The sequence below is a fragment of the Heterocephalus glaber genome, unplaced genomic scaffold (genome assembly GCF_053883595.1).
Source record: "Heterocephalus glaber isolate CG9 unplaced genomic scaffold, H.glaber_assembly_v1.0 deba00000122, whole genome shotgun sequence".
Classification (NCBI taxonomy): Eukaryota; Metazoa; Chordata; class Mammalia; order Rodentia; family Bathyergidae; genus Heterocephalus; species Heterocephalus glaber.
Window position 1 is genome coordinate 10,950,073 of NW_028258138.1, and position 12,955 is coordinate 10,963,027.

Here is a 12,955-nt window from a genome sequence, read left to right on the forward strand (position 1 = left end):
CCCTAGTATCGTCTGCTGAACCATCACCAAAAAAGTCAACAATGTCTCCTTATAGCAACACAGGCTTTTTCCAGCCTACTCCTCCACATCCCTCAAACCTCTCCCCATTACCCAATTCCAAAGCCATTTCCACAATTTCAAGTAATGACCCCACACTCCCAGTACCAGTTTTGTGTATTAAATGTTTGTTTGTTTGGTATCGGGGATCAAACTCAGGACCTTCAGCTTGCAAGGCAGGCAGTGGAACAACTGAGCTAAATCCCTGGCCCTCTATATTGTTTGTTTACTATATTTGAGCTGGGAAATTATGAAAAAAAGAGGTTCATTTAGGCTTGAAGTTCTGGTCCAAGGTCAAGGACCTACATCTGGTGGTAGCTTTCTTGCTGGCAGAGTCCCGAGGGAGGGGAGGGCATCACATGACAAGAGAAAGAGAACAGATGTGTGTGTCTCTGCTGGTCTCTCTGCTTATAAAGCCACATGGACTCAATCACAGGGGCTCCACCCTGACAACCTTATCTAATCCCCACCTCTGACCACCATAGTCAGCTTAGGGTTCCACCTTCCCAATCCCTCACAAGCACGGTTAAATGTCAGCACATGAACCCTTGGGGGACACACTGAAATCATATGCAAACCATGACAAGGCCTTTGGAGGACACACATTCCTCGTGACCTGGTTCTCACTTGGTCTTATGTTTTGTGCGGTTAGGCCACTGATGTAATTTTGGTTCAAAATATTACTTAGGCGTGGATTTCTTTTCTGAATTAATGTTTAATGTCATATGCAATCTATGGGTAAATTGCAAAAATCTAATTCATCAAGGAGCTAATTTTAGAAGTTGGTCGATGAGTGCAACTCATCAGGATGTTTCACAACCTGGTCTGTTCTCTCTGGTAACACAGCAGAGGGACAGAAGCTTTCACACTGCTGCAGGTTGGAGTGTGATGGTTAATCTCACACACCGATTTGACTCAGCTGTACTCAGCTGTGGGTCAAGCACCAGGGAAGATACGGCTGGGAAGTATTTTTTAAGATGTGACTAACATTTAAATCAGTGGGTTTGCAGTAAGGCAGATTAGTGGGTAGGCCTTGTGCACCCAGCTGAAGGCCTTAACAACAAAGACTGAGATGTCTCTAGAAAGGAATTCTCTTCAAGGCTGCAACATAGGAATTCTGCCTGTGTTTCCAGCCTGCTGTCCTACAGAATTTGGACTGAAGATTGCAACATCAACCTCCCCTCGTTTCCAACCTGCCAACCTGCCATGCAGATTTCAGACTTGCCAGTCCCATGCTCTTGTGAATCCATTCCTTGCGATTGCTCTTTCTCTCCATCCCCTCCATATATACATACATACGCACGCCCTATTGTTTCTGTTTCTGGCCAATCATACAGGATGCCTTTGATGGATGGAGCCATCAGGCCCATATTATGGCATCGGCTCCTTGCTCCAAATCACAAACTTCTAAGAAGACTGATGCACTGAGCTCTTCTTGACACTCACCACTCTAGATCCAGTCTGGCCTCAAGACCTTGAACTGGACTTTCACTCTGCCTGGGCACTGATTCTTGAATGCCTGCAGGCTCATGCCCTTGCCTCGTCTGAGTCTGCTTGGCACAGCCCTCACAGAAGCGGCTCCTCTCTGCAGCGCCCCCAGCCTTTCCCACCTCCCTTCCTGGCTAGCTTTTCCCCTCAGATTTATCTGCACCTGATACATGACATAAACAATCATCCCTTGGCGGGAGATAAGTTCAGTTCCTTATCGAAATGGTGCAGAATTCGCATCTAACCTATGCAATCCTCCCATATACTTCAACTCCTTATAATACCTCATACAATGTAAAAACTATAGAAGTACTTGGTATACTGTATTGTTAACAGAATTTTGATAAGGAAAAAAATCTGTACATGTTCAATATGTGCAAATTTTTCTAAATCTTTCCAACCTGTGATTGGTTGAAGCCACAGAAGTAGAAGCCACAGAAGTAGAACCCACAGCTATGGAGCAGTAAATGTATCAGTTTCTTTCTCATCTGTTTTCTTGTGGCCTCCTCCTCTGCTGCTGGAAGATCAGATCCATGACTGTGCCAACTGTGTTGGTCACTGATGGCTCCCCACTGCCTAAAACAGGGCTCTGTGTACAGCAGGAGCTCCATAACTGCTTGATGTGCAATGACTGAACAGACGCCAGATTCAGGAACATGGGACAGAAAGAGGCTTGCTCATGGTGGGTCAGTAGCTCCTGCCCTTGACTTTCCCTGCAATCTGGGTACTGGCCAGACAGCAGCTTCCTTCCTTGGGGACCCAGGACCCTAATCCGCTCAGTCAGCCCCTGATCACACCCACATAGGCACACATACCAAAAGGGGGCAGCCTCTCTGCTTCGGAGGAACACACGTCCCTCTCCTGCATCCTCCTGCCGTAGGTCGCGGAGTAGATGTTGAGAAACTTGGACTCGTGGCAGTGCAGCTTCAGCTCCTGGTCCTCACACACGGTTTTGTTTTTTAATTCATCTGAAGCAGAAATAAAAAATCAGCGGCACCACCAGCTTCCCTAGGATGGAATCAGGGAGGATTGCCCAATCCTGGCCACTAATTCAAGCTGCTGGGCTCAGAGAAGTGGACAGTCAGGATGGCCCCACCTGTAAACAAAGCCTTCTCCAGGAAGCAGGAGGGGACAACCTGCTGACAGTGCCAGGATCCCTGGAGTTACACTAAGGTGCGAAACGGGGAGACAGACCAGGTGCAGCACAGGGCAGTTTAGGTCCCAGGGAGGACTGGGCCATGTAGGAAGTTTCTCGCCACTCACTTGGGGTCCCAGACTCCTTAACTGAATGAAGGATGCCTTTCTCAGATGTTGACTTGGGACTCAAAAGGGGGAAAACTCGAGAGAAGCACCTAGGTAAACCTCAGCACTGACTCCACAGCCAGCTCACAGTGAGTGTGAGCGCAAGTGTGTGCATGTGCATGTGCTTGAGTGTGTGTTTAAAAGGAGAGAAGAGAGCAACTAAACGAGCTTCTGTCTCAAAATAAAAAAATTTTTTGAAAGGGGCTAGAGGTATAGCTCAGTGATAAAGCCCTCGCTAGCATGTATGAGATCCCGGATTCTATCTTCAGCACTGAAAAACAAACAAACAAACGAAAAGACAGATAATATTAAAGCAAATTATTCTGGGGGCCAGGAAAAGGACAAAAACAAGGGTGAAGTCCACCCTAAATCTAGTAATTCAGGAACAACTGCCCCTCAGGGCACTCTAGGCTGGGATCATCGGAAACAAGTGTGCGTTGTTCACAAAAAATGTAGGGGAAAGTTTACCAGAATAAAATCTTTCTTTGCAATGTCATTCAGTGGCATCATAAATGCCCTGCAAAAAAAAAACCCCAAAAACATAGACTATTGATTTTTTTAGGGTGCATCCCAAAACTACTCAATTAATACAAATTTTAATAATGATTTTATTTTTTAAAGTAGTAATTGCTAATATTCCAGACACAAAGGACTGCTTATAATGATTCTATTTGCAGTAGGTACCCCCCAAATCCAAAATTTCAGTTACTCATGGTCAACCACAGGCTGAAAATATTTAATTCTAGAGAGATGAACTACATTCACATAACTTTTTTTTCTTTTTATTTTTGGTACCGGAGATCAAACTCGGGTCTTTGCACTTGCGAGGCAGGCGGCAGAACCACTGAGCTAAATCCCCGGCCCTCACATAACTTTTATTACAGTTGTTGTTATAATTGTTCTATTTTATTATTGTTGTTAATCTCTCATTGTGCCTAAGTTATAAACAAAACCCTAGCATGGGTATGTATATGCTTCAGGAATCCCCTGCGGGTCTTGAAATGTACCCCCACAGAGGAGGCAGAGCTACTATGCTGTTATGTGTCACTCGATAACAGGGATATGTTCTGAGAAATGTCACATTAGGGAATTTCATCATTGTGTGTCTAGAGGGTGTACTTACACAAATCAAGATGGCAGAGCCCACCATGCATCCAGCACATATGGTATAGCCCATTGCCCCTGCACTACAAATCTGTACAGCGTGTCCCTGTACTGAACACCATGAGCAACTATAACACAAAGGAGAGTATTTCTGTACCTTATCTAAACACAGGAAAGATATAGCAAAAATACTAGATGACGGGAAATTTTCAGCTCCATTATAATCTTATGGGACCACTGTCATATATGTGACCTGTCATTGACTGAAATGTCCTTATGAGACACATGACTATATACAAAATATCCAGAAAAGGTAAGTCTTTAGGGGATAGAATGTAAATTAGTGGTTTCCTGAGACTGGAGGTGCCATCAAGGAGTGACAGGAAATGGACACAGGAAACTTTTTGAGATGAAAGGAATGTTTTATAGCTGGATTGTAGCTGTGGGTGTACAACTCACCAAAGGTCCTCAAATTATACATTGAAAATGGGAGGCTTTTATGTTATACAAATTATACCTCAATTAAGATTTTTTTTATCAGTCTATGTTTGTAATACAGAGCAGTGATATTTGTTTGGGGAAATTGGTACATGCATATAACATATCTTGATTATTTTTTTAATCCCTTTACCTCTCTCCCTTATAAAATGAGTAATAACTAATACTCATTGAGCAGGTTCTCTCCACTAGACTCTGTTCTAAGAGCTTTAATTGAACTAAATAAATTTAATATTCAAAAGAGCCCCACTGTAGGCTGCTTCTTCATACCCTTTGCATATTGCATGTTGACTTTCAGCAATTGTTTGGAGAAGTGAATCATATACTCTAAATGTTAACTTCTATCATCTGTGTCAGAAAATATTCCCATGGGGGCTAGGGATGCAATTCAGTGGCAGAGTGCTTGCCTAACATGTGCCAAGTCCTGGGTTCAACCCCCAGTGCTACAAAACAGAAAAAGGAAGGGGAGAAAAAGATCTTTTTCTGGGTTGTCATTGTAAATTTTGCAAAATAAGAGCAAAGCAAACACATAAAGGCTACCATGGTCATTTATTTGCAATACATACTAGGCTTATGGCAGCTGGCTGGATCTTTGTAGCCCAGAATCAGTGATGCTTAAGCTCAAACTTAAAACATGAAAGAAAATAATTTCCAAACACAAGCCCCACCTCTCCATAACTTGCAAATTCCCATGACTTTCTACCAAAACCAGAAAAGCAGCTGAGGACCAAACCTTTGGGCTACAGGAAGGAAAACTTCAGGGTCTCAAGAGGACCACCAGCTTTAGTGCTGCTAACCCTCAGCACTACTCTGAATCCTGTCACCCCCCTGTAGCCACAGTTTTGATTTCTATGGCTTTAGCTACCTACAGTCAACTGTGGTCCAAAATTTTAAATGGAAAATTCTAGAAGCAAACAACTCATAAGCTTTACGTTGTGCACTCTACTGAGTAGCATGCTGAAAAATTTGCTGTCTGGCTGTGTCCCACGCAGGACACAAACTATCCCTTTTTTCCAGTGTACCCACAGTATATATGCTCCCTGCCATTAGTCACCGAGGGGCTGTCTTGGTTATCAGACTGATTGTCGCAGTCTTAGTGCTTGTCTCCAGATTACCCTCATTTTTCTTATACACGGCCACACAGCTTTAGAGTATTGAGCTGGTAGTTTTATTATAGTATGTTGTTATAATTGTTTTACTAATTGCCCGTTTTTCTTAATCTCTTACTGTGCCTAATTTATAAATTAAACTTTATCATAAGTATGCATGTATAGAAAAAATGTAGTATACAGAGAGTTTGGGCATCCCATGGGGGACTTGGCATATCAGTCAGGGGGATAGATACTACTGCACATGAAACGGGAACATTTCAGAGCAGAAACTGGGTTACAAATGTTCACAAACCCCCCACACTCTCTGGTCATTGAACACACAGAAGAACCACCATGGAGAGGGAAACTAAACCAGTGGCTAAGGAAATGTTTAGAGGGCCTTTTGCCTGCTCCTTAGAATCTTAGCGTTACTTGGAGCCAAGGACAGTTTTGTTGTCTTTTTCTAAACAAAAACAACACCGACTCTCCCTGGGTTAGAGTCATCAGGGTGAGCCGTGTCCTCCACAGTGGCAGGAGTTTTTGGCTTGGTTTATGAGTAGAGGCTAAATCTCACCAAAACCAATGTTTTGCCCAACTTCAAAGGCCCAGGTTAAATGCCTGCATTTGGTGTAGACAGGAGGGCATGGGAGTCACACCACGGAGCTCAAGCCCCCTCCCAGCCAGCAACAGTTCGTCCAGTTAAGGGCAGGAGAAGGTGGGAGAAAATCCAAGCTTTAGCTCAGAAAACTGGAAACTTTAATGGCACTAGCTTTTTTTTTTCTTTTTTCTTTAACTCAGGATTTTTTTTTTTAATCACAAGAGCATTTTCTTTGTAAGCTTGTGGTGAAATGCACTTAGTAGCCACCTGTCCTTGATTTATTAAAGTCCATTCGTTGAAAGTGGCCTTGATGGAAGCAAAACCCACCCAGTGTAACACAACACCCACAGGTGGGCCCTCCAGAGATCATGTCCCCAGATTACAGGCACATCATCTCCTGGAGCAGGGAGCCCCTGTGTGTTGCCTTACGTCCTTGGGGTTACTGCTGTATGCTGCTGAGTCACTTGGTTCCCCGGAATGTGCTAACTCACTGTCACCTAAGAGTGACATTTTGGGGCCCTAAAAGACAATGGGGCTGCTGACATAAGTGCCACTCTTCTTAAAGGACTAGAATTTGTTACGGAGCTGGATTCAGAGCTCTCACTAGGTCTCGGATTAGAGGCGTGGGCAGCCTTCCAGGAGTGGGTCATCAAAATTCCTGTGGCCACCGATGGAAAGAGCAACAGGAGCTTGGGAAGAGGACAGAATCACGATATGGCTTAGAGGACAACAGCAGTGAAATTCTCCTTCCTACTTCTACCAATTACAGGGCTATATGGGCCACCCAGTTTCTTTAATAATACACACCCACAGGCACCCTGACTTGCAGCAGGGCTGTGTCCCCATAAATCCATCACAAGTTAAAATATTGTAAGTCTTCTTTGGTTTTTGTTTTTTCAGCCCTGGGGGGTTGAACTCAGTGGGACTCCGCCATTGAGCTACAGCCCTTTTTGTGTTTTTTGTGTTGAGATACGGTCTTGCTAAGTTAAGTTGTCCAAACTGAATTCAAACTTGTGATCTTCCTGCTTCAGCCTCTTTGAGTACTAGGAGTATAGGCATGCACCACTGTGCCGGGTTTGTAAGCCTTAAAAAAAACCCAACAGAAATAGGGTTTTTTTCCCTTTTAAAATAAATCAGAATTTAATGCGTTTAACACCTCTGACCTTCTGAACCTCATAGCTTAAGAGCACAGTGCCCTACCGAGTATCTGTTGCTCACAGTTGTGATCGGATGACTGACTGGGAGCTGTGGCTTGCTGTCACCACCCAGAATTGCAGGAGAAGATCCTATTGCATATGGCTGGTTCAGGGAAAGATCAGAACTCAAAACTCACTGCATGCAATCCCCAGCACCAAAAAATAAAATAACAAAAAATGAAAATACAAAGCATGGTTTCCACCGAATGTGTATCACTTTCGCACCACCATGAAGTTGAAAAACCCTAAATGCCACTATCCTAAGGTGGGGACATTTGTACACATTTGCCTATCAGCAATGGCCTTTCAAAGGTGGCAGGGGGAATGGTCTGTCTGGATAAGGGTATTTGATTACCGGCATTGGTTGTGATTGCCCGTGCATGGTGGTAGTAAAATGCAGGCAGACGTTGGTCTCTTGTACTGTGTTTTAAACTCTGCACAGGCAGAGCACCCTGCCCTACACCCAGGACACACCATGCCACTCCCCACCTCTGTCCTTGGTACATCATTACTGCCTTTCAGTCATTCACAGCTTTGGCAAGAATTACCTTAATCTGCATATTGGGATAATAGCTACCAATGACTGAGCTCAATTCCATAGTAAGTCCTGGGCTAAGCATTTTCCCTATGACCCTGCATATTTACAGTCTTCTCCATACCCCTGTATGGAAGAGGCATCATCTTCATTTACAGCAATTACCCTTACACTGTCCAGATCACACAGCAGCTGACAGCAGAAAGGGATACGAACCCAGAACTGCCTAAATCCCCATCTGATGAAACCAACACTCCCTGAAAGGTTGAGATTTGAGGAGTGGAAGGAGCATGAATTACATTAAGGAAAAAAGTTTCTGGTGAGGACTGGCTAGCTCTCTGAGAAGCCAACCAAGCCACCCTGATTTACAGGGCTTGCTGATTCCCCTGGTGGGAATGTTGCCCCCGAGGCCAGATTCACAGAACACAGGCAGAGCTGGGAGAGATGTGCATAATCGCTCTGCACATTACAAGATGCAGTGGTAGCCAATCCGTGGGTCGTGCAGAGGTGGGACTGGGGAGATGAGAAGAGCCCCAGGAAGTAGGAGGGCTGCAGCTAAAGAGACAGGGGATGTAAACAATGTCTCGCTTCCACCTGTCAAACTTAGAGGCCTCAGGGCTGCCAAAGTCTAAATCACACGGGGTTTTGGCCCCATCTCTTCTCCGTAGGCAGCTGGGGTGGCTCCACAACCTCATCAAGGCAGACAGACTCCAAACCCCCTCCTTGACTGTGAGGGCCCTGGATCCTGCCCCTGCCCTCCTGCCTTCCTCAATGGCTGTGCCAGGGCACTTGCCTCCTCCAACCTCGAGCCTCAGGATGGGCTGCTCTTCCTGTGCTCTCCCACCTCCGTTCCTGCAGTTTTCAGCTGCATCATCACTTGCTCAGGAAAATGCCACTGAACCATTTACAGAGGTCAGTGCCTTCTATGAGCTGCCCACACGGTTTCAAGTGCCTCTGTGGAAGCCCTGACCCATTCCGAATCTTGCACGCATTTCTGTGATTCCACCTTGAACTTGCAGTCCCGCTAGACTGTGAGCTCTGGTTACCATATCTGGCTTCTGCTGGGTGAGCATTTGCTCCATAAATGCACTCAATTCCCACACTGTGCTGGGCTCACAATGGTGAGCAATGGAGTCCCTGCCATCTGGATGGCTTACAGTTTTGATGGGGGTACGTGTGTGTAAAGTAACCCACAAGTCACAAATGAGCAGGGTAAATCCAAATGGTTTTCATAAAAAGAAGCAACGGTGGGGGCATGAGAGTGGCAGGGTCTTCATTCTATGTTTTTCTCTGTTTGTTTGGTACCAGGGAACGAGCTCAGGACCTTGCGATTTCGAGGCAGGCAGGGGAACCACTGAGCTAAATCCCTGACCCTTCATTATATATTTTTGGACAAAGCAAATCACCCTAGAAAGGTGTTCTTTGGCTGGAACCTAAGCAATGGTAAGGAGGGAGCTCTGTGGAAGCTCAGTGAGCAGTCATTGAATGAAGGGTGCAAACTGCTCTGGAAGGGGAGTAGGAAAAGGAGAGAACCCCCATGCAAGAAGACTTGCAAGATGAGATCTCTTCAAACCCAAACCTGGCCCAACAGCTGTCCACAGCAGATGCTTAGTAAGTGTTGGCTGAGATGAAATTAATAAACAGACGACGGTGGCCCACCATTGAAGTATCCAAGTGCTACGGTTTGAATGCAGTTTGTCCTCTCGGAAACTCATGTTGGCGTTTAATCCCCACTGTAAAGTATTAAGATGGTAGAAACTTAACCAGACTATGGAGTTTAGACGTGGGGCCTTTGGAGATGTTTAGGATTAAGTCATCCATGTAGAGCTCCTATGACTGAATATCGGTAGCTCTATAAGGAGGGGGAGAGGCCAGTGGAGGTACACACACACACACACACACACACACACACACACACACACACACATACACACACACACCCTGTTTCTCACCATGTGATGCCTGGAGCCACCTCGGGATTCTTCCCCAAGCCATCATCAGGTGTAGGCCTTTGACCTTGGACCAGAACTATGAGCCAAAATAGACCTCTTTTTTTATATAACTTACCCAGCCTCAGGAAACTCATTATAATAACATAAAATGGAGTAAAACACAAAGGATCTGCCAGTATTACACAGACCACTTGATGCCCCTAAGAGCTTCGGTTTTTTCCCAACATTTTACTACAAAAAATTTTAAATGCCTAGAAAACGTGAAAGATACACAATAAGCAGCTATATCCTCACCACCTGGATTCACCAACTGCTAACATTTTGAACAAGGGCGGCTTTTGAGTGGGATATTCTTTTTCACCATGAAGGAGGGAAGTGGAGGATAGAAGGAAAAAAAGAATGAAGGCAAAGCTCTTGGAAGTCGAGGGCACAATCAAGGGCATCTTGTTTTTGAGATGCAGCTGCAGGAGGGCCACAAAGGGCATGGAGACCTGGAGGTGATTTTCCCAGGCCCGGCAACTGAGCCTGGAGTTGGTGGGACACCTGGTGGCTCCCAAGGGAAGGTTAGGTTGCTCTGCAGTGTCCTGGCCTATGTGTGGATATTTGTGATTGTGTATGCATGTGAGTGTGGGTGGGTATGTGTGGTTGTGTGTATGTGTGTGCATGTGCAAATGAGTGTATGTGATAGTATGGATGTGTGTGATCATGTGGATGTTTGAGTGTGTATAATAAGGCATGTGTGCATGATAAAGTGTGCACGGCTGTTGGGTGTATTGGGAGTATGTGATTGTGTGTCCACCGACACAGATGTGTGAGTGTGAGTGTGTGTGAGTGAGCAAATGTGTATGTTCAGCTGCACAGTACTGGGGTACAGCTCCAGGGGCAGGCCCAAGGTAAGAGAGAAGCCTGGATATTCACTGAGAGGATCAGGAATCTTTCAGGAGCACGGGGTGTCCCCCACCTCCAGCTCCTAGGCCCCACTTCCGGGGAACACTGAGTTCCCTGGTCGGAACCAACAAGGAACAGAGCACAGAGTCAAAATGGCTGGGTTGGGGTGGTGGTGGGAATTGTAAAAATTATTATCCTGCGTGTTTTGGTTAAGTCATTATCATTTTCCTTCAACACTGTGTTTGTGAATGTCTCTTGCTGCAGTTACCTGGGGTTTCTCCCAGGCGTGTCCTCCACATGTGGAAGCTGATTCTCTCATCGAACAGTGATGGCTTCTGCCTTACAAAAGTGATCACTTCTGGTTCCTCAAAACCAAAGTGCCACAAAAATGGCAAAAGGCGATGGAGAAAAGTCCCGGAACCAGAATAAAAGGGACCACTCTGGCCATGTCCCCTCGCATTCTCCTCAGGAACAAACATGGCTAACAGAACCGGGTTACCAGAGCGCCTGCTGGCAATGAAGTGTAGAGGCAGCTCATAAGCACCTGAGGACATGGACTCTGGTGACATTCATGAGGTTGGTCCTCAGGGAATTGAGGAGTCTCCCGATAAGACTGCCTCCAAAGAGCAGAATTTTGAGGGAAAGTAAGAGGAGTTCCTCACGACCCCTATTATTCCTAGCATCAGTACAACTGAGTTTCAGATATTGGGAAATGGTTTAGTTTTAAATTCATGGATTGAGGATGCACATCCCCTCCCCTCCTTCCTATTAACAAAAGTGTCAAAGTTGGACAAACGTCCCGGCCGAATAATTTTCATCAGGAGTGTCAATGAAACCAGGACCCAGCCCCAAAAACCACACTGTCCCCCCTCAGAAGTTACTTACTAGGTTGGCACTTAAAGGAGACCAGGAGGTATTTACTGCTTCCTGGACAAAGGTCAGGTCCAAAGACACGGCTATTGACCAGGAGGTGGCAGGCCCGCTGGTTCTGGCACTCATCCAGCACCTTCTAGAAGGAAGGAGGGGTAGAAAAGGGACAGGCTTGTAAACTATACACAGTCTCTGGCAGCCCCCAAACCTGGGCTGCTCTGGGCTCTGGGAAGTGGGCTCCCTCCCTGTCCAGCCCCAGCTGTACCTATCTGAGGCTGATGGGCTGCTGTCGCTCTTCCCTTTCCCACAGGGAGAAACCTGATCCAGCCCAATCAGCTCCCATGGAGAGCCAGTCCCCAACCAGCCACAGCTGGCAGTATCATTGATTCTTTTGGCAAAAGTGCCACATATGGAGGATCTAGGGGATATGAGTGAGGTCCCATGTTACCTTTGAGTGTTGGGCTGGAGGGGACTTCAAGGAGGAGGGGTCCTCACTTTAGAACCCAAATAACAATGGCCACCAGGAATCATAGTGTAGGTCATCACCCTTAGAAATGGCCCTGCCCAGGCCCCAGGAGCACAGGGTAAGGGAAGGAGGCCTCGGACTCCATAATTCTTTCCAGCTCATGACCAGTAGACAGGTCAACAATAAAAAGTTGATTCCCACACTGACCAAACTCAAGGATACAGGGCCCATGTCTCCCTTGTCCAGCAATTCCCTTAGTAGAATACTGACACATTCTCTTAAGCGTTTGGCCTAAAAGCTTAGACACACACACACACACACACACACACACACACACACACACCCTGGTTTTTTCCAAACAACTCCTTCATTTGTGAATGAATCTGCCCCTTGGAAGCTCACAGAACATCCCACACTGGTTAACAGAAGGGTTCAGTCTTTCGCTGCTTTTATTCCAGTTCCTAGTTTCCAAACAGAAGTTGGATGAACTCAGAGGTTCCAGGTTTGGTCCTGGTAAAAATTATACCACATACAGTCAAAAAAAGCCCCATGATAGCACAATGTTGAGTTCCTAAAATGAGGGGAGAAGTGTTTCTTTTTTTTTCTGCTTCAAATGTTTGACATAATTTATCAGTTAAAATGTATACGAGCCTGTTGTTATCATATAGGTAAGTTTTCAAGCTAGGAATATACTTTCTTTAATAGGTGCTATTCCAATTTTATATTTCCTCCAGAGTTAGTTTCATTAATTTGTCTTCCAAGGTACTTCTTAGAAGTTGTCCAATATATTTCAAAAAAGATTTTTGAAATATGCTTTCTATATCCTTTTAAATTCTGTGAACTCTGTGGTAATGTCTCCTAGGTCTTGATATTGTAACTTTAAAAATGTATAATTGATATTGCACAACAG

General features: G+C 45.4%; 1 protein-coding gene across 6 annotated transcripts in view; it reads right to left on the reverse strand.

Moving 5' to 3' along the window:
* The window catches only part of Eva1c (eva-1 homolog C), an 88,471-nt gene that overhangs the window by 34,756 nt on the left and 40,760 nt on the right, over nt 1-12,955 (reverse strand). For 3 of the 6 annotated variants that reach the window (XM_004842284.4, XM_087213116.1, XM_021256161.2), the window contains exons 3-4: nt 11,595-11,718; nt 2,361-2,513 (exon numbers count right to left, since the gene is read on the reverse strand). In XM_004842284.4, coding sequence (XP_004842341.1) covers nt 2,361-2,513; nt 11,595-11,718 — 277 coding nt within the window. The remainder of the gene's footprint in view (nt 1-2,360; nt 2,514-11,594; nt 11,719-12,955) is intronic. The other 3 variants (XM_021256157.2, XM_021256162.2, XM_021256160.2) reach the window with 3 other exon arrangements.